This window comes from Mytilus californianus, unplaced genomic scaffold (genome assembly GCF_021869535.1).
Source record: "Mytilus californianus isolate M0D057914Y unplaced genomic scaffold, xbMytCali1.0.p SCAF_11, whole genome shotgun sequence".
NCBI lineage: Eukaryota > Metazoa > Mollusca > Bivalvia > Mytilida > Mytilidae > Mytilus > Mytilus californianus.
The window spans coordinates 60099119-60124483 of NW_026262593.1; the positions used below are offsets into that span (position 1 = coordinate 60099119).

The 25365-nt window shown below is 32.7% G+C and overlaps 1 protein-coding gene across 2 annotated transcripts in view; it reads left to right on the plus strand.

Annotated features, from left to right (window-relative positions):
• The window catches only part of LOC127720427 (uncharacterized), a 38296-nt gene that overhangs the window by 6736 nt on the left and 6195 nt on the right, over positions 1 to 25365 (plus strand). The window contains exons 2-10 of one of the 2 annotated variants that reach the window (XM_052227015.1): positions 6104 to 6236; positions 9051 to 9150; positions 10299 to 10445; positions 11496 to 11624; positions 12643 to 12718; positions 15867 to 15976; positions 16771 to 16813; positions 22075 to 22163; positions 24671 to 24685. In XM_052227015.1, coding sequence (XP_052082975.1) covers positions 6104 to 6236; positions 9051 to 9150; positions 10299 to 10445; positions 11496 to 11624; positions 12643 to 12718; positions 15867 to 15976; positions 16771 to 16813; positions 22075 to 22163; positions 24671 to 24685 — 842 coding nt within the window. The remainder of the gene's footprint in view (positions 1 to 6103; positions 6237 to 9050; positions 9151 to 10298; positions 10446 to 11495; positions 11625 to 12642; positions 12719 to 15866; positions 15977 to 16770; positions 16814 to 22074; positions 22164 to 24670; positions 24686 to 25365) is intronic. The other variant, XM_052227016.1, reaches the window with a different exon arrangement.

The window sequence follows — 25365 nt, forward strand, 5'->3', positions numbered from 1 at the left end:
CAAATTGGTTCATATTGAGGTCAAAAGGGTCCAAAATTAAACTTTGTTTGATTTCATCAAAAATTGAATTATTGGGGTTCTTTGATATGCCAAATCTAACCGTGTATTTAGATTTTTAATTTTGGGTCCTGTTTTTTAAATTGGTCTTCATTAAGGTCCAAAGGGTCCAAAATTAAACTTAGTTTGATTTTAACAAAAATTGAATTTTTGGGGTTCTTTGATATGCTGAATCTAAACATGTGTTTAGATTTTTGATTATGGGCCCAGTTTTCAAGTTGGTCCAAGTTGGCGTCCAAAATTAAACTTTGTTTGATTTCAATAAAAATTGAATATATGGGGTTCTTTGATATGCTGAACCGAAACATGTATTTAGATTTTAGATTTTTGGCCCAGTTTTCAAGTTGGTCCAAATTGGGGTCCAAAATTAAACTTTGTTTGATTTCAACAAAAATTGAATATATGGGGTTCTTTGATATGCTGAATCTTACCATGTATTTAGATTTTTTATTTGTGGGCCCGCTATCAAATTGGTTCATATTGAGGTCAAAAGGGTCCAAAATTAAACTTTGTTTGATTTCATCAAAAATTGAATTATTGGGGTTCTTTGATATGCCAAATCTAACCGTGTATTTAGATTTTTAATTTTGGGTCCCGTTTTTTAAATTGGTCTACATTAAGGTCCAAAGGGTCCAAAATTAAACTTAGTTTGATTTTAACAAAAATTGAATTCTTGGGGTTCTTTGATATGCTGAATCTTAATATGTGTTTAGATTTTTGATAATGGGCCCAGTTTTCAAGTTGGTCAAAGATAGGGTCCAGTATTAAAACTTTGTTTGATTTCAACAAAAATTGAATATATGGGGTTCTTTGATATGCTGAATCTAAACATGTATTTAGATTTTTGATTATGGGGCCCAGTTTTCAAGTTGGTCCAAATTGGGGTCCAAAATTAAACTTTTTTTGATTTCAACAAAAATTGAATATATGAGGTTCTTTGATATGCTGAATCTAACCATGTATTTAGATTTTTTATTTGTGGACCCCACTATCAAATTGGTTCATATTGAGGTCAAAAGGGTCCAAAATTAAACTTTGTTTGATTTCATCAAAAATTGAATTATTGGGGTTCTTTGATATGCCAAATCTAACCGTGATTTTAGATTTTTAATTTGGGTCCCGTTTTTTAAATTGGTCTTCATTGAGGTCCAAAGGGTCCAAAATTAAATTTAGTTTGATTTTAACAAAAATTGAATTCTTGGGGTTCTTTGATATGCTGAATCTAAACATGTGTTTAGATTTTTGATTATGGGCCCTGTTTTCAAGTTGGTCCAAGTTGGGGTCCAAAATTAAACTTTTTTTGATTTCAACAAAAATTGAATATATCGGGTTCTTTGATATGCTGAATCTAAACATGTATTTAGATTTTAGATTTTTGGCCCAGTTTTCAAGTTGGTCCAAATTGGGGTCCAAAATTAAACTTTGTTTGATTTCAACAAAAATTGAATATATGAGGTTCTTTGATATGCTGAATCTAACCATGTATTTAGATTTTTTATTTGTGGACCCCACTATCAAATTGGTTCATATTGAGGTCAAAAGGGTCCAAAATTAAACTTTGTTTGATTTCATCAAAAATTGAATTATTGGGGTTCTTTGATATGCCAAATCTAACCGTGTATTTAGATTTTTAATTTTGGGTCCTGTTTTTTAAATTGGTCTTCATTAAGGTCCAAAGGGTCCAAAATTAAACTTAGTTTGATTTTAACAAAAATTGAATTTTTGGGGTTCTTTGATATGCTGAATCTAAACATGTGTTTAGATTTTTGATTATGGGCCCAGTTTTCAAGTTGGTCCAAGTTGGCGTCCAAAATTAAACTTTGTTTGATTTCAATAAAAATTGAATATATGGGGTTCTTTGATATGCTGAACCGAAACATGTATTTAGATTTTAGATTTTTGGCCCAGTTTTCAAGTTGGTCCAAATTGGGGTCCAAAATTAAACTTTGTTTGATTTCAACAAAAATTGAATATATGGGGTTCTTTGATATGCTGAATCTTACCATGTATTTAGATTTTTTATTTGTGGGCCCGCTATCAAATTGGTTCATATTGAGGTCAAAAGGGTCCAAAATTAAACTTTGTTTGATTTCATCAAAAATTGAATTATTGGGGTTCTTTGATATGCCAAATCTAACCGTGTATTTAGATTTTTAATTTTGGGTCCCGTTTTTTAAATTGGTCTACATTAAGGTCCAAAGGGTCCAAAATTAAACTTAGTTTGATTTTAACAAAAATTGAATTCTTGGGGTTCTTTGATATGCTGAATCTTAATATGTGTTTAGATTTTTGATAATGGGCCCAGTTTTCAAGTTGGTCAAAGATAGGGTCCAGTATTAAAACTTTGTTTGATTTCAACAAAAATTGAATATATGGGGTTCTTTGATATGCTGAATCTAAACATGTATTTAGATTTTTGATTATGGGGCCCAGTTTTCAAGTTGGTCCAAATTGGGGTCCAAAATTAAACTTTTTTTGATTTCAACAAAAATTGAATATATGAGGTTCTTTGATATGCTGAATCTAACCATGTATTTAGATTTTTTATTTGTGGACCCCACTATCAAATTGGTTCATATTGAGGTCAAAAGGGTCCAAAATTAAACTTTGTTTGATTTCATCAAAAATTGAATTATTGGGGTTCTTTGATATGCCAAATCTAACCGTGATTTTAGATTTTTAATTTGGGTCCCGTTTTTTAAATTGGTCTTCATTGAGGTCCAAAGGGTCCAAAATTAAATTTAGTTTGATTTTAACAAAAATTGAATTCTTGGGGTTCTTTGATATGCTGAATCTAAACATGTGTTTAGATTTTTGATTATGGGCCCTGTTTTCAAGTTGGTCCAAGTTGGGGTCCAAAATTAAACTTTTTTTGATTTCAACAAAAATTTGAATATATGGTGTTCTTTGATATGCTGAATCTAACCATGAATTTAGATTTTTTATTTGTGGGCCCCGTTATCAAATTGGTTCATATTGAGGTCAAAGGGTCCAAAATTAAACTTTGTTTGATTTCATCAAAAATTGAATTATTGGGGTTCTTTGATATTCCAAATCTAACCGTGTATTTAGATTTTTAATTTTAAGTTCCGTTTTTATACGACCGCAAAAAAATTTTTGTGGTCGTATATTGGTATGACGTTGACGTCGTCGTCGTCGTCGTCGTCGTCGTCGTCGTCCGGCGTCGTCGTCCGAATACACATTAGTTTTCGCACTCTAACTTTAGTTTAAGTGAATGGATCTCAATGAAATTTTACCATAAGGTTCAATACCACAAAAGGAAGGTGGGGATTGATTTTGGGGGTTATGGTACTAACAGTTAAGGAATTAGGGGCCAAAAGGGGCCAAAAATAAGCATTTTTGTAACTTCCAGACATAACTTGTGTGTAAGTGTATGGATCTCTCTGACATTGTACCACAAGGTTCCATATCACAAAGGGAATGCTGGGATTGATTTTGGGGGTAATTGCCTCAAAATTTTAGGAATTAGGGGCCAAAAAGGGGCAAAAAACAAGCATTTTTCTAGTTTCATGACAATAACTTGTTTGTAAGTGTATGGATCTTTATGAAATTGTACTACAAGGTTCCATATCACAAAGGGAATACTGGGATTGATTTTTGGGGTAATTTCCTCCAAATTTTAGGAATTAGGGGCCAAAAAGGGGCAAAAAACAAGCATTTTTCTAGTTTCATGACAATAACTTGTTTGTAAGTGTATGGATCTTTATGAAATTGTACTACAAGGTTCCATATCACAAAGGGAAGGCTGGGATTGATTTTGGGGGTTTTCCCTCAAAATTTTAGTAATTAGGGGCCATAAAAGGGCAAAAAAAACATGCATTTTTCTAGTTTCAGGACAATAACTTGTGTGTAAGTGTATGGATCTTTATGAAATTGTACTGCAAGGTTCCATATCACAAAGGGAAAGCTGGAATTGAGTTTGGGGGTAATTGCCCTAAATGTTTAGGAATTTGGGGCCAAAAAGGGGCCAAAAAACAAGCATGTTTCTAGTTTCCAGACAATAACTTGTGTTCAAGTGTATGAATCTCTCTGAAATTGTACTGCAAGGTACCATAACACAAAGGGAAAGCTGGGATTGAGTTTGGGGGTGATGAATCATAAGGGGGTTGAAAAAGTTGGGGGGGATTTTTTTTTTCCTTTTTTTTCTTTAACATTTTCCATTTTAAATTGGTTATTTCTGATTTATATATAAAAGCAAATAATAATGATATGGTTTGAATAGGCATACATGTGAACCTCCCGACGGGAGTACAATAATCCCGTTTTCAGGGGTCTCCTCCCGACCTCCTGTTGAAGAGGAAAAAATCCCGTGTATGAAATTTTTCATGAATGAAAAATTTCTGCCCAACATATCATCTCAGGCATCTGGTGTAACTGACATTACCTGAAGTTATATTTTACCTGTAAATCAATTAACATGCATATTTATATGGCTTCACTTGTCAGCTTGGGTGTCAAACATACTGGTAATCAACGATTTTTACCTCAGGCTAACTGCCGTTGTGTAACAAAAACTGTGTATTTATTGGGTTACTTCCCTTGATTTATCCTGTTTTAAGTTACTTTCCTTTTAATAATGAAAATTTTTAAAAGAATATAAATAAAATATAAATTGAACAAATAATCATAAAAGGATGGTTATTAAATGATTTTAAATGTCTTAGGACAAATAAAAAAATAATAATTTGAAAATTATTTGAGGATTCTATACTTCCTTTCAAGGCTTAAATTGAAATTTATATAATAACTATGACCCTAATTTTACAGATAGAATGATTTTCTGAGTTTGCAAATAAAAACTATTTGCAAGAGAAAAAAATAAAAAATAAAAACTATTTGCAGATAGCTAAACAAATGTTCTGGTTGCAATGATTGTTTTATAGAATATGAAGTAAAAAATTTAATGAACATACTGGAAAAAAACAATGTTAGATTGAACATGTAGAATATAAAGATGGAGAAACTTTATAAGTACAAGGGTACTATAAACATAATAAATTGGATGGAAAGTTGAAGAAAACACACTTTAAAAGACCATTTTTACAGCACACGGTTACATTTACAACAAAATTAATGTCGATTAAAAACCTCCTGATCTGAGTCCTAATCTCCTTACCAAAATTTCCCAATCTCCTGATCTGAGTTTCACAGTCCATCACATGTATGAATAGGTAAATTGAAAATTTTTAAGTTCTTAGACCACTTTCATTCTGTGTCAGAAACCTATGCTGTGTCAAATATTTAATTACAATCCAAATTCAGTGCTGTATCAAGCTTGAATGTTGTGTCCATACTTGCCCCAACTGTTCAGGGTTCGACCTCTGCGGTCGTATCAAGCTGCGCCCCAGCGGAGCATTTTATTTAAATTGGTCTACATTAAGGTCCAAAGGGTCCAAAATTAAACTTAGTTTGATTTTAGCAAAAATTGAATTCTTGGGGTTATTTGATATGCTGAATCTAAACATGTGTTTAGATTTTCAATTATGGGCCCAGTTTTCAAGTTTGTCCAAGTTGGGGTCCAAAATTAAACTTTGTTTGATTTTAACAAAAATTGAATATATGGGGTTCTTTGATATGCTGAATCTAACCATGTATTTTGATTTTGGACATTGGACCATAATAGGTAAATTAAAAAAATTCAAGTTCTTAGACCACATTCTTTCTGTGTCAGAAACCTATGCTGTGTCAAATATTTAATAACAATCCAAATTCAGAGCTGTATCAAGCTTGAATGTTGTGTCCATACTTGCCCCAACTGTTCAGGGTTCGACCTCTGCGGTCGTATCAAGCTGCGCCCCAGCGAAGCATTTTATTTTCATCATGCTTGAAGATATTGACTTGATATTTGTTATATAGTTAACACCTTGACAAGTTATAGATCAAGTTAGCATTTTGTTCCAGTACAATGAATTTTTAACTGGTAGGGGACTATGTATTGCCATGCAATACTCTCAGAATGCTTGTTGTATTTGGATTTTGTTCACAATGAATTTACTCAAAGGTATCTTCTTATTTATCTTTTCAGATCAATTTTGAAATGTATACATTTACATTATGATAGTAAATGTTCAGCGCCATATGTGTTTACAGATATGCGAGGTGGAACAAAAAAGAATTACTGGATGGTCAATTTGGTCCTGACAACCCTAGTTGTAGCTGTATGTGTACATGTTTTATACGACCGCAAAAAAATTTTGCGGTCGTATATTGGTATGACGTTGGCGTCATCGTCGATGTCGTCCGAAGACACATTGGTTTTTCGCACTCTAACTTTAGTTTAAGTGAACGGATCTCTATGAAATTTTACCAGAAGGTTCAATATCACAAAAGGAAGGTTGGGATTGATTTTGTGGATTATGGTACCAACAGTTAAGGAATTAGGGGCCAAAAATAAGCATTTTTGTACTTCCAGACATAACTTGTGTGTTAGTGTATGCATCTCTCTGACATTGTACCACAAGGTTCCATATCACAATGGGAATGCTGGGATTGATTTTGGGGGTAATTGCCTCAAAATTATAGGAATGAGGGGCCACAAAAAAGGCAAAAAACAAGCATTTTTCTAGTTTCATGACAATAACTTGTGTGTAAGTGTATGGATCTTTCAGAAATTGTACTAAAAGGTTCCATATCTCAAAGGGAAAGCTGGAATTGAGTTTGGGGGTAATTGCCCAAAACGTTTTGGAATAAGGGGCCAAAAAAATAAGCATTTTTCTAGTTTCCAGACAATAACTTGTGTTCAAGTGTATGGATCTCTCTGAAATTGTACTGCAAGGTACCATACCACAAAGGGAAAGCTGGGATTGATTTTGGGGGTAATTGCCTCAAAATGTTAGGAATTAGGGGCCAAAAAAGGGGCAAAAAACAAGCATTTTTCTAGTTTCATGACAATTACTTGAGTGTAAGTGTATGGATCTTTCTGAAATTGTACTTCAAGGTTCCATATTACAAAGGGAAAGCTGGAATTCAGTTTGGGGGTAATTGCCCAAAACGTTTAGGAATAAGGGGCCAAAAAGAGGCAAAAAACAAGCATTTTTTTAGTTTCAGGACAATAACTTGTGTGTAAGTGTATGGATCTTTATGAAATTGTACTACAAGGTTCCATATCACAAAGGGAAAGCTGGGTTTAAGTTTGGGGGTAATTACCCTAAACGTTTAGGAATTTGGGGCCAAAAAGGGACCTAAAAACAAGCATTTTTCTAGTTTTCAGACAATAACTTGTGTTCAAGTGTATGGATCCCTCTGAAATTGTACTGCAAGGTACCATACCACAAAGGGAAGGCTGGGATTGAGTTTGGGGGTGATGAATCATAAGGGTGTTCAAAAAATTTGGGGGAGGGATTTTTTTTTCCTTTTTTTTTCTTTTAAATTTTCCATTTTAAATTGGTTATTTCTGATTTATATATAAAAGCAAATAATAATGATATGGTTTGAATAGGTAGATTAAATTTTTTTAAGATCTTAGACCACATTCATTCTGTGTCAGAAACCTATGCTGTGTCAAATATTTAATCACAATACAAATTCAGTTCTGTATCAAGCTTGAATGTTGTGTCCATACTTGCCCAAACTGTTCAGGGTTCGACCTCTGTGGTCGTATCAAGCTGCAGCCAGCGGAGCATTTTATTTTTTTTATATTTATAATTTTCAGAAATATTTTTCAAAACATGTTATTTTTGAATGTGCCAATGCAGCATAAAACTTTTTTTTATCATGCTTATGAAATGCCTCACTTGTCAACGTATATTTGTGCCTCCTACGGAAAATAGACATGACAGAAGTTCCTCTGGAAACTTATATATAATGCTATAATCTGATAATATCTGTTCCTTCTGGAACACATATTATATACCTTTAATTCCATCAAGAACAAGTACTGGCTTCAAGTGAAAATAATATTCCGTATTTTTTTCCATTTGGAACTAATATTATAACAGAATGTTTATTCCATGACAGTGTAACAAAATTTTTTAAATGGTCTGCTCATTCTAAATGAATACAAAGGAGCTGTTGAGTTCATTTTTCTCTCTATGGCCGTGTTTAGCATCTTTGTAACGTGATGGTATATTGCTTGAATGTAATAAATGTGATGCTACATGTATTTGAAATCATTTTCTTATAGATTGTGTTATGGATGTGATTCTGTTATTTCTAGAAACAAGATGGTATTCATTGTTTACCAGAATACTACATTATAGGAAATTTGTGGGGGAACACTGGAATGAATGTCAATGAAACAGCAACTCAATGATTAATTGGATAGATTTCTAATCATAAAAGGTGGTCATACCCTATGGTCTACAGTGATGGACAACTGCCCACACAGAATATAAAAACATGTTAAAAACTATTTTAGATGAAAAAGCAAAACAGAAAAAAAACATGTCATATAATAAATAGTTGAATTTTTACTATTATTGTTAATGTTGTGTATAGTTATAAAAACAAGCCAATATGAAAAGTTGTATGCAAATTAATATTTAATGTTCAGGAAGTAAAAATAGTATAGCCAATGGAATAAAACATCAATTTCCTTTGGCTAAGGGAGATATGAAGATTTGTAGTTTTTAACATTGTTTCTTTATTTGGCAAAACAGTATGCATATGGAGAAAAATTACTTTGGGAGAAAGTTCAATATCATCTTGTTTCAATTGTAGGAGTGATGTCAGTTATTGAGGGATCAGTGTTCTAAAAGATAAACAAATTTAGTGTTCTTGCCAAGATTATCATTGTCAAAACGGTCTTCTGCTCTTATTGAGCAGGGAACTTTTGAAGTTTCAGGGAACAGTTAAAAGATTCAACATTGAAAATGACAGAGTTTTGCTTCAGCAAATAATGTATATGACAGATATTTTACTGGAACAGTTTTGAAAATGTAGCCACATTTTAGAAGTTAAAATATTAATATAAGTAGTCATCAATTTTCCAACAAAATTTCAACTCATATCATTTAAAACATTTTCTTAATTAGGCAACAATACCAAGTATATTAACTTGTGGAGCAGGACAAAAAGAAAGAAAAGATACTTATGGAGCTTCAATTTGTTGTTTTACAGCACATTGTAATACTAGTAAGTCCTTTACATAAGACACAAAAAATGTATGTATTAAGGATTTCATTGGAGCAGCATATTCATAATTTTTAGAAATCAGTAGATATCACCTTTCTTATCACTCACTCACAGCAGTCAAATAGATGCCCCCTAAAGCATATCAAATTCAAGTGCAATTGCCATTTGTATGGCCTTTCAAGTTACAAACCGTAAGTATTGCAACTTAGCCATTGAGATAAGGTCAGGGATAGTTCTATTAAAAAGGATCTTGGAGAGAACAGAGAGACTTCTAAAATCCCCCTCAACCAAAATATTTTATAGTAATTTTGAGTACATTCAAAGGACTTACAATCAATAAATGGCAGACAACATATGAGCTGTGTCGGTTAGAAATCGACCTTGTGCAAGTGCACATATACATGTACTTGTATAAGACTTTGATTTTGGAACATTCAAATACGAAATATATTAAAGATAAATTTTGGTTTGTTTTGTAGGGTTCCTTATAACAACTCAATTTTCAAACAGTTATAGACTTTCCGTAGAGATTTTTATGCCCCATCTACGATAGTAGTAGGGGCATTATGTTTTCTAGTCTGTGCGTCCATACGTTCGTCCGTCCGTCCCGCTTCAGGTTAAAGTTTTTGGTCAAGGTAGTTTTTGATGAAGTTGAAGTCCAATCAACTTGAAACTTAGTACACATGTTCCCTATGATATGATCTTTCTAATTTTAATGCCAAATTAGAGTTTTGACCCCAATTTCACGGTCCACTGAACATAGAAAATGATAGTGCGAGTGGGGCATCTGTGTACTATGGAAACATTCTTGTTTTAAGCTTGAGATATATCAGCATACATAGAAGAACAGGAATGATTATACTGACTGTATATATTAGGCCATACTCAAGGTTTTTCCCGTTTCAGCAGTTTTAAAACCGGTTGCTTTTTTATCAATCTAATTAGAATTAGTTCTAACTTGCTCCTCATTTTCAGTCTGTTGTTTATAGCGAGACATATAAACATCCAAACGCAAATAAGAAGCAAGTGCAGAGAACTATCTAATTTTAATAAGATTGCTTTTCTATACATGAATCTTAAACAAGCTTATATGACAGTAACGAATGATCTGTCAAAAACATTTTTTCTTTGAATTTAATTACTTCCAGGTCAAAGGTTTAGATTTTGTCAGAAGGATCAAGGATATGACATATGCCAGGACTGCCCTGCAGACCAGTACACTAATGATTTTATAGATACAAGTCAGTGGAAAGAAGAAACTGATGTTTGTGTATTAAAACCTGATTGTAGTGCACGTAAGACCATCTCTCGAATAAGGAAGAATTTAAAAGATGGAAAGTGTATAAAATATGAAAATAAGAAGATGTGGTATGATTGCTAAAGAGACAACTCTCCAACAGAAACCAAATGATGGATAAAGTTAGCAACTGTAGGTCACCATGTGGCCTTCAACATCAGCAAAACCAATAACTCATGCAAGCTTAAAGCCTGATTTATGTAAAAAATAAGAAACAAAAAAGAAATATAACTAATACTCAAAATTGACAACAACACTTCAAATGGTCTGCAATTTTATTTGCTATTGTCTACATGTTTCGCCTGCAAGACGGGCGTTATCAGGACAATTTTCATACAGAAATTAATTACTGAAGTACTCAAAGTGGTACATTGAATTTGACGTTGTCAAGGTGAGAGAAACAATGAAAAGTGAAAGTAGCAATAAAGAGTTATAAATAGATTAGATAAATATAGAAAAATAAAGTTTGTTTACAATGTAAATTGAATTCGTTTTACTTTTATATGATACATGACATTGTTCCACCTTGGACCATTTGAAGTGTTGTTGTCAATTTTGAGTATTATTTAAATGTTGCATTCATTTGCATAATTTGACAACCCTGCATACCAAGGTATCCACTTTAGGGACTCTATTGAAATGATTCACACAGGCGTTGGTTCACCAAACGGAGTTTAAAAAAAGAAATATGATAAACAGCAACAAACAACAACCACAAAATTGAGAAAGACTGCATTTTATTTGGAAATAAGATAATTGACTGGATATGAAGAACTCCTACCTGCAGGTGTTGGTGACAATTGCAAATATCTTATTTTCTGTCTTCCCTAAGCGTCGCCAGGAAAAACTGCATTTGAGACTGTTAAATCACCAAATATGGGCAACTGTTCAACGACAGTACTGTTATTCCTTAATTTAGTCAGTCGTGGTGTATACATGTATTTGCTTTTTATTGGCAATAATAAATTCTCCCCTCACACTTGAACAAGTTAACAACTGAGTTTCCAAGTTAATAACTGTTGATATGCATGTTATTGTGTCTTTTCAGCTGAGAAGATTTTAGTTGGAAATAAATGTGAGTGTGATCGTAGTAAAGGTTACTACGGTACAGACCCAGACAACTGTAGTATAAGGCTGAATGACTGTAAAAAGGCGGGTTATCAGTTAGATTTAAATGGTATTTATGATTTTTATTTGAAACAAGGAATTCTTTGAATCAAGAATAATTTTGAATTCTGGATAATTGATAAGAAATATGTCATGAAAACTAACCCAACTTTAGTGGGTTAGCCATGTGCAAATGTTTAAGGTTCAAGTTACTTTCACTTATATATCAGTATGAATTAACCAACCCCCTTAGCCATGCTTGCATGGCCAACCCTCCTAATTTTGGTTATTCACCAGACATTTCTTATCAATTTTCCAGAATTCCAAATAATTCCAGATTCAAATAATTCCTTGTTTTGATGGTTTTATTTGTTCCCCTCACTAAAGCTAAGGGAGAGTATTGGCTTTAAATAAAAAGATAAGTATATGTCGATGAACCAAATGCACTCAGCCCTATTCAATTTGATTTTGAACAGTAAAAAAGTTACATAACTATATCTACTGGTACAATAGACAACAAAAACACAGGTACAAGTACATGCAAAAATATATCAATGATCCCCTTGCAGAATTATTTTAGTTGACTCATACCGCCATCAGATATTACTACCACTGTAACAAAAAAAACTTGTACAATAAGATCAGTAAAAACGGGGAAAATAGCTTTTGCCTCACTTTTATGTTTGTCTAAAGCTGTTCAAAGGTTTGAACTTATTGCCCAAATATTCTTGACATTAGTAAGTACACCAATAATGTGATTAATGTTGAAATAAACAGAATTGGTATAGTTACCAATGAGACTATTGTGCACCAAAAGACCATGAAGAGCTACAGGCCACCATATACGACCTTCAACAATGAGCAAAACCTATAAGGGATAGTGAGCTGTATAAGGCTCCAGGTAACGAAATGTGAAACAATATTACAGAGAATACTAATTTCCTCATTTGTACTAATAAAATCAAACAAAAAAACCCAATTACATGTATGACAGACAGACATCAACCAGTAACTAGCCATGAACTACAATCTAGATTATGAATAAGATATATTTTTGTGTTTAAATTTCACATGTTAATCATTTTTAGGAAACTGTATTGAGTGTGGTCCCAATCAGTTCAAGCCAGGAAGAGACCAATATGGAATTTGTCAAGATAAAAGAGAGTTTGTATTTTCCTTTTTTTCATTGTACATTTAATTGAAAGTGATTACCAGTTGACATTACTTCTTTGTTATGGCTAATATTTAATAATATTTAGATTTATGTTCAAAAGAAGTATTAAGGTGGATCCTCACTACATATTTCCTCAGAATTTTCTTACATTTGGCCATGCTACAAGTTGTCGAAAAGGAGTAGGCCCAGTAAGACCCCTTTTTGGCCCCAAAATATAGCGTTTTTACAAAGTAGTAAAAAATGTCACTTTTAGCTATTTATTGGAAAGTAGAATGCTTTTGTTACATGAACATGGGCTGTTTTTGAAAATACAATGGACATGCATCAGGTACTAGCATCATTATTTCATGCAAAAATACTCAAATCTTCACAATTTTAGCATTTGTGCTAATTTTGAGACGGCTTTTGTCTAAAATGGAAGTGGCCGCACTTGTGTTCAGTCTTAATATTTAGATAATGATATATGTTGTATTTGATGATAATACATAACATATATAAATGTTGAGACTGAACACGAATGTGGCCACTTTCTTTTTAAACGAAAACCATCTGAAAATTGATGTTTTATGGCATATTTGACAGATTTTTCATATTTAAGCTTGAATTTGAGAGTCTTTAATGGCCAAATCAGTTGAAATATTTAACATAAACTGATTGAATCGACTGAAGTAGACACTTGAGTGTTTAAAACATGTCAAAGATCTTTCATCAGATGTATTACGAATTTCAGGCCGAAATTAGCCCTTACCGGACCTTCTCCTTTCCCAATTTTGCATAGATTATTCATGAAAAAACACTTTTTTGTTAATAAAAAAAATTTCTATGAGATAAAATTTTGAAATAGAACTATATAATATGCTTTAAGAAAATAAAAAGAAAAAAATAGTGTAACCGAACTTGTTTTCTTGCTACAAGTAAAATATGAAAATTTCACTATCATTCAAGTATAAGAAATTTTACTATAAGAGTTATCTTCCCTTATATGGCTAAGTTTAAAAATTGAATTGCACAAACAAATGTTTAGTAATTGTTGAAACAGACTAGATTGTGCAATAATTATCTTATTTTCCTTTATTTAAACAAACAGTCTTACACATTAATTGCCAGTCTGTCTAAATATTTGCAGATTTAAACAAAGAACTACCGTAGAAAGGCTTGTATAGTTCGCACTGGTACATAGTCCGCACCCCCTTCTCCCCACGAAATTTTAGGTAAAAAAACTTTTTGTAACTGTTAGAAAAGGTCTAATGAAACTCCGGTAATTTCAAATCCTGTGCGGTCGTTTGCGGTATTTTCTTGGAAAAACATGTTTTCCATCATCAAACAGAAGCTGAAACTGCTTGTAAATGATTCTAGAACGCTTCATGATTGTTAAAATAAGTTTAATTCACTTAAAAAACAATTTAGAAACTTGTGTATGTTTAAACAGGAAGTTTAAAAAGCACGTGTAAAAGAAGAAATTAACCGGTGAGAGTCGAAATCCGTACATAACAGATATAACTATAATACGACTTTGAAAGTAAAACAGTTCCATCCTTTTGTAAAACAGTCTTTAATATATCTATCACATTAATGTTTGAAGGGTCTTAAGCTAATACAAACCATATTAGTCCGTATGAAACACCAATACGGAACGAACAATAACCGATTACGTTTTGTAGTTTACAAATTCTAAGCTGGTTTACGGTTGTCTTTTTCACTATGTTTGTATCCTTTCAATCAAGCAGATACCAGTTTATTTCAACCAATGCATTGAAAAGAAACGAGAAATTTGTAATGAAATGTTTAGTTTTTATATTTATCAGTATTAATTTGATATTGAATAGAAATAACTTATTAATATGGATGAGTTAAAATTATTAGTTTGAAAAATTATAAGAGCGCCCTCTACAATATAAATAACAAAGATGGCGGAACGTAAACAAACCACCTCGCCCGCGAAATTGAAATTTTTTTTCTTATTACTTGCTTATTGTACTCTATAGTCCGCACCCCATCTGGAAGGTCCAATTTTGGAGAATAAAACCGCGGACTATACAAGCCTTTCTACGGTAGACAGATTGTGTACTGCTATTTTACAATCCAAGATGGCAGTATATAGTTAATCTACCTTAAACTATGTTTTAAAAGTCTGCATTGTCTTTCGAGATGTTTATTCTGAAAAGATTTGATTCTTTGATGAGAATAGTCCATGCAATGTAGTATTAAATTGCCATTTCAAATGCATTTCAAATTTGTTGAAAATATTACAGCCTTTCTTGATTAAGATTTTTAAGTACTGGGAAAAAGGTATCAATAAAAAATTGTGTCATAATTATTGTAATAGAAATTTTGTGATTCTTTCCTGTTTGGAGCCAGTTATTTAAAAACAAAAATAAATTATTTGATTTCCAAATTTTAAAACTTATCTATTGACTCACTTAAACATAAAGGCTATTGTTACCGTATTTAAGATACAGCTAAATTTACAACAACACTTAAGAAAACTGCAACTTTTATTGGTATTTGAGATATTATTAAACTTTTTGTGCTGACAAGGTTTTAAGTATCCAACATTGAATACATTTGTACTGGTAATTACTTAAAACAAAATATGTAACTATATGGATATAAATTCATATTTTAAAAACATATTGCCCTGCCAATTTTTAGGGTAAATATTGCATTCATGCAGTTAAAACCCTTATGTGTCTGGCTTGATAGTTATCAATTTTCCAAACTTTATCAACGCTTTTGGGATAGAAAAAACATTGTGCATTGAGCACAACATCCTATTCATCCTATCCATCAACATTTCAAGATATTTATCAATGAAATACATACTCAGATATTCAAATTACAAAATAATGTGTATGTATATAAGCATACTTGTCAAGAAAATTACATAAATTGTGCATGGTACATGAATCTAGTATCTGTTGTAAAACTACCAATGATGTCATTCTTTCAGTAATATTTGAAATTGGAGTTATCTTCCTTTGTCCATATATATATATATATAATTGAGTTGAATTATCATAGTATTGCCTTCCAATTCTTAATACAATGCAATCTTTACCCTTTAGTGCTCACAAACGTTTGGATTATTTTTGGCTTTACACATTTGACATGATGACAACTTAAATATTTATTTGATAGATGTAAAGATGGTGAAATAGAAGAAAACCCTGGATCTATAACCAGTGACAGAATATGTCAGACAAATGAAGAACCAACAACTGTTGTCCCAGAAATTATCACAACTACAGGTATTACATTACCTATCGATAAGGTTTGGCTCAATCTAAATTACTCAGTTGTATATGTATTGAAATATCTTTTAAAATTTCTTGTTTATATAGTTATGGAATACAGATTTCATAATCATTTGTGTAAATATAAATATAATGGCGAGGCAGTACAGTCTTCTCAATGAACAACACTCATAACAGTTTGTACAAAACTTAAACTATAAAAGACCCTGGCTTGACAAAATGTAAAATAATTCAAAAGAGATAAACCAGCAGACTGTTTATAGAAATAAGAAGATGTGGTATAAGTGTCAATGAGACAACTCTCCATCCAAGTCACAATGTGTAAAAAGTAAACAATTATAGGTCAAAGTATGGCCTTCAACACAGAGCCTTGGCTCACACTATAAAGGGCCCCAAAAATGACTAGTGTAAAACAATTCAAACAGGAAAACCAACGATCTAATCTATATAAAAAACGAGAAACACTTAAGAACCACATTAAAAAACGACAACCACTGAAACAGGTTCCTGACTTAGGACAGGTGCAAACAAATGCAGCGGGTTTAAACGTTTTAACAGGTGCCAACCTTCACCCTAACCTGAAATAGAAGTGTAACATTACAACATAGAAAGACACACTATAAAATATCAATTGAAATGGCTTAACTCAATCAAAAAGACATATTAACAAAAACAAGTAAACATACACTGAACGAATAAATTTGATCTATGACACAATGTCAAAAAGACATGTATATGTATATTTTAAAAGATATTAAGCTCTGAAAAGTTATTTCTCTTCCTTTCAGAAACAGCTACCACAACAGTTAGCAAACAGTCAGATAAAACATGGTATGCATTTTTATTAAACAAAGAGAATTTTAATTAAAATGTATTTTTGAATGTAACAGCAGTAGACCAATAGGAGTGTTAAGGTTTATTCATGTTTGAAAATATATAGACAGTTTATAATCTTAAATTTTGTGAAATACAATTTTGTCACTTGACGTCCTTCCTCATCTAAAGATCTTCTCCTCTGAAACTACTGAACCAATTTCAACCAAACTCGGGGTGATTGATCCTTATGGTATCCAGTATAAAGTTTGTATTTTTATGCCCCCGCCGTAGCGGAGAGGGGGAATTAAGTTTTACCCTTGTCCGTCTGTACGTACGTCCGTCCGTACGTCCCAAAGTTGGTTTCCGTTCTCTAACTTTAGTTTGCCTCAACCAAATGCTATGAAACTTATACACAATGCTTATTACCACAAAACACCGATCAAGTTTGAATTTTGGTGGTGTCACCTAAACCGTTCTATGGTTATGCCCCTTTACAAATGGAAAAATTGCTGAATTTTTTGTTTCTGTTCTCTAACTTTAGTTTGCCTCAACCAAATGCTATGAAACTTATACACAATGCTTATTTCCACAAAATACAGATCAAGTTTGAATTTTGGTGGTGTCACTTTAACCATTCTAGAGTTATGCCCCTTTACAAAGGGAAAAATTGCTAAATTTTTCATTTCCGTTCTCTAACTTTAGTTTGCCTCAACCAAATGCTATGAAACTTATACACAATGCTTATTACCACAAAATACAGATCAAGTGTGAATTTTGGTGGTGTCACTTTAACCGTTCTAGAGTTATGCCCTTTAAAAATGGAATAATTGCTGAATTTTTCGTTTCCGTTCTCTAACTTAAGTTTGCCTCAACCAAATTTTATGAAACTTATACACAATACTTATTACCACAAAACTCAGATCAAGTTCATATTTGGGAACGTTTCTTTTACTGTTCTTCAGTTATGCCCGTTTATAATTTTATATGATATGCAAGCGGGGCATAATCTGTGTTCCATAGACACATTCCACATTTATTTTTCCTGTCAGTCAACAAACATGGCCGTCCTGGCTAAATATTGAACATAGGGGTAATATGCAGTTTTTGACTTAAATATCTCATTAACTAAAGCAGTTAGAGCCAAATCTAATGAGGGTAAACAATGATCAGTAGATCAATATCTCTGTGGTGGTATTTTCAGACAAATGAAACAACCAGTTTTGGATTTATTTGCCCCTGAAATAATAATTTTTTATGAACTTTCCATGGACAATTTTATGTTAAAGGGGTCTTGAATTCTTTTGAAAGCTTCAGACATACTAATTTTTAACCTTTTTCAGCTGGACCAAATCACTACTTTACTTTAAAATTCATGACCCAAATTTTTTTACAGTGTACCGTCTTTTGGTGTGTATAGTGCGCATTTGTGTATTGTGTGCACCCCTTTATGGTCAAAGAAACTTGAGAAAATAAGTTTCTTCTTCCTATAATACACATAGACATTTTCGGAAAGTCACAGCTCCAAAATCGGTAAAATGTTGCTTGAACGTGATTTTTTTTGGCAAGGAATTAATGAGAAGTCATGATTAATATCATGGAAAGAATTTATTGTAGCTGAATAAAGAATTTTAATAGTTATCTACTTTTTATAACCCACAAGCTAATGTTTGTCGTTTGTTGGCAAACAGGAAGTCTAAACTGGAAGTTTTTTAAATGGTCACCGATGTCGGTGAATTCCGTACAGAATAAGTAATTAATACGAAATTGTCTTATCTTGTATTATTTAATTTTTATACGACCGCAAAAATTTTTTTTTGGGGGATCGTATAATGGTATGATGTCGTCTGCGTCTGCATCGTCGTCCGAAGACACATTGGTTTCCAGATAATAACTTTAGTTTAAGTGAATGGATCTTGATGAAATTTTTTAAGAAGGTTCAATACCACAAAAGGAAGGTTGTGATTGATTCTGGGGATGATGGTCCCAATCGTTTAGGAATAAGGGGCCCAAAACAAGTTTTTTCTAGTTTCAGGATAATAACTTGTGTATAAGTATTTCAATTGCTCTGAAATTGTATCACAATGTTTAATACCACAAGTAGAAGGTTGGGATTCATTTTAGGGGTTATAGGGCCAACAGTTTAGGAATTAAGGGCCAAAAACGAGCATTTTTCTAGTTTCCAGACAATAACTTGTGTGTAATTGTATGGATCTCTCTGACATTGTACCACAAGGTTCCATATAACTAGTGGAAGGCTGGGGTGGAGTTTTGGGTGAATTTCCCCAAACATGTAGGAATTGGGGGCCAAAAAAGGGCCAAAAACAAGCATTTTTCTAGTTTCCAGACAATAACTTGTGTGTAAGTGTATGGATCTCTCTGAAATTGTACTACAAGGTTCCATACTACAAAGGAAAGGCTGGGATTGAGTTTTGGGTTATTGCTCCAAGGGGGGTTTCAAAAAGTTGGGGGGGGGGGGGATTTTTTTCCCAATTTTTTTAAAGGGATTCATATTTTTTTTCTCAAAATTTTTTCAAATTTCGAATTTTTGAAAAGTTTCAAGAAGAAATCTTCAGTTGCACAGTATTGCGCAATGGATTTATAAGATCTTTGACCACATTTATTTTGTGTCAGAAACCTATATTATGTCAAAAATTTGATTACAATCTTAATTACACCTTATGTAAGAATCCTGGGTTTTGATTGGTTGATAGCCAGTGTATTTTTCACCAATTTACTGTTATCAAATGAATATCGTTCATTTTTTAACGCCGCCGGGGTATATGCAAAAAGGATATGCCTGTTTTACCCTCTCTGCCATGGTTTTTGCCAAAAAATACTCTATCCGACTGGATGCTTGTAACGTCACGATCATCAATGCGTTTTTGAACGTTAACATTCGGTGTAATTAAACAGATATAGCATGTTCTTGAGGGGTATTTGCGAAAAATACCAGTCTTGAGAATGAATTTCCCTCGCCTTACGGCTCGCGAAATTTAACATTCTCTCGACTGGTATTTTTCGCAAATACCCCTCCTTAACATGATACATCTGTTAAAAATTCAGACAGTATCAAGCTTGAATGTTGTGTCCAAATTTGCCCCAACTGTTCAGGGTTCGACCTCTGCGGTCGTATCAAGCTGCGCTCAGCGAAGCATTTTATATGTTATGAATTAGTGCTGAAATGAATTGTTAAAATCTCATAATTTTTATTTTTTGTTTGTTGATTCTAGCTGTTAATCCTGATTATCACACCTCAATCAATGGGTCTAATCGATGTCAAAACAAATCAATGACAGGTTCACCTTGTTCCTAATTAAATTCGTTCAGGTTACAATTATGGGATTATCATGTTTTCAATCATAATTTCTTGAACGGTTTTAAACAGTTGTTACTGTTTAAAGTTACAAAGTAGAATATATTTATAAAAAAAAAACTTTTCATATACTAATTCATCACGTTACAATGTTAAGTCACATGACTGGCGATCACCTGATACAATAGAAAAAAATGGTTTATCTTTTCAAAACGAGTGTGGTTTATTCAATTTTCATACACTTATCTTCTACTCTGCATGATGAACACATACAAAAACAGTAAGTTATGACCACAAGATACACAGAGGCTAAATTAACTGACAACAAAAGCTTCATTGTGTCTTTATTAAGACATGGCAAACTTCCGGATGGCAAACAGATGGACAAATTTACACGATAAACGTAACTACAGAGATATAAAATGTATTTTAAATGAATAAAACATGACATATCAAGAACAATAAGATACATATTACAAATATAACATGTCAAACATAATAAAAATCGTGGTTTTAGCGAAAAATTCCGTACTCTTCACTTCACCTGGTTTTTTCTTTGTCAGAACTCGGACCTGAAAAATGACTAAGAAAATGCTTGTAGGCATGTATAATGCGCACCCCTCTTACAAGAAACACGACCCAGGGTATAAATGTGCGCACTATACACACCGCTTGACGGTAATTTCATCCCCCCTACTTGTTATTTTAGGCATAAAACATGAAGAAATAAAATTGGAAGGGGTATGAAAACTATTGCAACGAATACACTGTTCACAGAAGGGACTATATTTGTAGACAAAGAAATTCTAAGGACAATAACTGTGTTCTCAGACCTCATGGTTCATTGACTTGGAATCTTTTGCATTGTTTACAAGTTAAAGTTTTTGTTTTGGTTAGTGTACATGGCACCACTTTTGATTGATAGATTGATTGTTTAACGTCTAGTGGTACGACTTTTGATAAGTCAATGGTATGTGGTATATAGTTTTATAAGCATTAGCTTTTTTCATTTCCATGGAGGTTATTTGGTCCTGCACATTAAGTCATGGCTTATGGACTATGAATATATTGTATAGTTTGCATGTTTCGATATTGCCATTTGGATTCAATATTTTACCAAAATTACAAAAAGGCAAGACATATCTCTGTGTAAACAGTTTATTTAACACATTAATTTTTCACTTTTAATGAGTCAAAGTGTAACTATGTTTGTATATATCGGATCTAAATGACCATCTAACAGGGTTCACCTGACCTTGACCTTGTTTCATGGATCAGTAATCAAGGTTAAGTTTTTAGTGGTCAGTCTATATCTATTTCCTAAAGATACTTTGAGTAATATATCAACTATATTTGATGTATGGAATGATTGTATGGTGCACATGTCTATCTGGCAGGTGGTTTACTGTAAACCAACTAATTTTTGCCATCGGTTTATTTTCACAACTTTCGCAAGTAGAAAAATAACGTGAATATAAATTGTTGTGAATATGAAAAATCTTACTTATTTAACTACATCAAATAAAATTGAAATCTGGGAAATTAAATCACCACAAAGTCGGCTAGAAAGGCCTAAACACGAAATAAAGTGTCCATGAAAAAAAGTTTTGTTACAGTATCATGATGTTCTGATCACATCAGCTTGAAACTCAGTATACATGTTCAATATGATGCGAGTTTTTTTTAAATGGCCAAATTAGGATTTGAACCCAGATTTTGCAGTTCAAAATTTGGTTGTGCCAGCTTGACAAGGTGTCATATGGGCACATATTCTTGTTTTACAATAATTAAACCCTGTGCCACTATTATGACCCACTTAGTGCTCATGTGTCCAGTGAAATATATTGCCGAAACAACAGCTATTTTTGCCTTTTAAAAATGAAAATGAATTGTTCATGTCTACATAAGTAATGTTCTAGAGTGGCCATAAATATATCATCACATGAAAAATATTTAATTACAGGATAATAGGAATAGTGGTTGCAGTAGCTATTCTGGTGTGTGTTGGGATATTATATTGCAACAGAAATACTTTGAGGGAAAAATTTAAAGGTAAGACACAGTGGCTGATTCAGGAGAGGGTGTACACCTCTCTTTGATTGGAAAATATAACATTTCTTTATAAAATCATCCAAAAATTTTTGTCCTCTCTACATTTGGCACTATTTCTTCCGTTTTATGGAACTATGCCCTTTCAAAAACCCTCAGACAAATAGAGGCAGTAGATTTTTCAAAAATAAAGATGGTATGGCAAAAAAAAGTTGCAGTCTACTATTTAGTTATGCAGTAGATAAATTTGGTAATTATTTAACCAAGTTGACAATGATTGAGATAAACCACTAGACAGATGGATTAAAATAAGGCCATTGTTATAAGTACATGTGTGTATTCACCTGAGTACATGTGTGTATTCACACTAGTACATGTGTGTATTCACACGAGTTCACATGTGTATTCACATGAGTACATGTGTGTATGCACACTAGTACATGTGTGTATTCACATGAGTACATTTGTGTATTCACACGAGTACATATGTGTGTATTCACACTAGTACATGTGTGTATTCACTTGTAATGGCAATTTGCATCACAGTATAATTAAGGACACAATTTGTCTGTGATGAACGTTGTAAAGGTAAAGTGATAACTGAAATTTGCATAAATAGTTAAAGGAGTAATTAAGTTCGGTAAGGGCCAAATTTGGCCCCAAATATTAAGTTCAGTGTTTCAGGATAAAATGTGTTTTAAGTTGATGAAAAGACATGTGAGAAAGTAATATTGAACTATTTTTGCCAGAGCTTTATTTTTATTAAGCATTGATTTTGACATCCCAAATAGGTTAGGGCTATTCCATTAAAATGTATCTGGGAGGGTAGGAAGGGAAGTTTAATTATTGAATGTGGGTCATGGGTCTTTTTTCAGTATGCGTCTATTACCATTATGCAAAATTATCTAGAAAATGATTCTTGGTTGTAGGGATATTTTGAAAGTCCCTTCCTACCCACCCACATACATTTTAATGGAATAGCCCTTAAAAATAGAGATTTTTGCGAAATTGGACTAAATCATCCGGATTTCAACCAAATTAAGACCTAGGAAACATAGAGTGCAGGCTATGACAAACAAAATATTCAAGTCAGATATGTAAAATGTCATAACAAACATTAGGCTTAAATATCTTTGTTGTCGATGCATGCGCTATATGTTTCCTCTCCAAAAAATCAACGTAAATAAACTCATCATAGACTCATCAGTGACGCTCAAATAAAAAAAATTTTAAATGTCAAATAAAGTTGAAGAGCATTGAGAACCAAAAATTCCTAAAAGTTTTGCCAAATACAGCTAAGTTAATCTATTCCTGAGGTATAAAAGCCTTAGTATTTCAATAATTCAAAGTTTTGTAAACAGTTAATTTATAATTATGACCATATCAATGATAATTCTTGTCAACACAGAAGTGTTGATTACTGGGCTGGTGATACCCTCGGGGAATTAAAACTCCACCAGCAGTGGCATCGACCCAGTGGTTGCAAATAAACTCATCATAGATACCAGGATTGAAATTTAGTATTTGCGCCAGACGCGCATTTTGTCTACAAAAGACTCATCAGTGACACTCGAATAAAAAAAAAAATGTTAAAAGGCCAAATAAAGTTTGAAGTTGAAGAGCATTGAGAACCAAAAATTCCTAAAGGTTTTGCGAAATACATCTAAGGTTTTCTATTCCTGAGGTAGAAAAGCTTAAGTATTTCAATAATAAATTTCCCTGTTTTCATCAAATTTTCACGGAAAATCAAAATGAGTGCTATTTGTGACGTCATGAATAGAACGCAAAAACATAAATCTTCAATAGAAGACGTTTTTCCAACCTAGGCATCATATTACCTATGATTTCATGTGACATTGGCCAATAAATTTTAATTTCAAATTTCAGCTAGAATTAGGGGCCATTTTAGGGCCTTATCGAACCTTCTCCTTTCATTAGGCTTCACAAATTTAAACTGAACTAGCATAAATCACATTCAACTTATAGCTTTCGGTCAGTTCCTCCAAGATGCATCTGCACATCAATTATATTGGTGTATGGCTGACCAGCATGAAAATCCTTGCTAAAGTGGGCATTCATTTCACTTGGTTGCCTATTCATACATCCTGTATATGTGGTCTGTTATAAGACTAAATTTTAAGCTTCTATGCATCTTGTCTCATGTGGCAGTCCAAATTTCCATCCCTTCCTCCTGGTTGGCATACCTTGCAGAATGTACTTATTGTACTATTTGTTAATAGCTTCAGAAATAATTGTATCAATCAATCAATCATGGCTTTAGATCTTAAGGTTCAGAGATATATTGGAAGCATTCTACAGGAGACACTAGTGAAATTATAGAATATAATACTGGTATATAAATGCAAAAGCCCTATTTCTGATTATATGATTATCTTAACTATGAACTTCAGTATGCTGTTATTAGATTTATTTATTTATTTTACAATATATACTTCATTTACCAGTATATGTGAATGGTTGATTTTGTCATGTAAGAATTCTATTTGTAGGCTTTAATATCTGTAGTAAGTATAGAATAAAATAAACATTTTTGCTTGATTTCTTTTGCTTATTTATACTGGCACTTTAGTAGCGGCTGCTATATATTTTGTATTGCAAGCACTCTGTTGTCCGTCCATATGTCCAACAAAAATTTTCTTGACACTTTTGTCAGGTACAGCTAAATAGAAGAATTTTGTATTTGGTCAGCAGCTTGTCAGTGGTGTGTTGTTAAGTGTGAGCACTTTTTGGATATGTCAGAAACCTAATTCCTGTTGCCAATACTTTGATTTGTTTTTAGTCCCCTACCGACGATGTCGAAGGGGACTTCAGGTTTGCACTCTGTCCGTCAGTCTGGCAAATCAGATTTTTCTTCGTGCTTGAAGATATTGATTTGATGTTTGGTATATAGTTTTATCATGACAAGTTATAGATCAAGTTATAATTTTGTTCCGATCTGATGATTTTGTGTAGAGTTATGGTCCTTGGACTAAGAAAATTCACCCAAATAATCATTTTTTACGCCTTTTTTTTTGTCATGATTAAAGATATTATTTGATAATTGGTATATATAGTTTTGTCATGACAAGTTACAGATCAAATTTGAATTTTGTTCTGGTCTCATGAATTTTTGCAGAGTTATGGTCCTTGGACTTGGAAATTCACTCAAATAATCAGTTTTCCCCACTTATTTTTTGTCATGCTT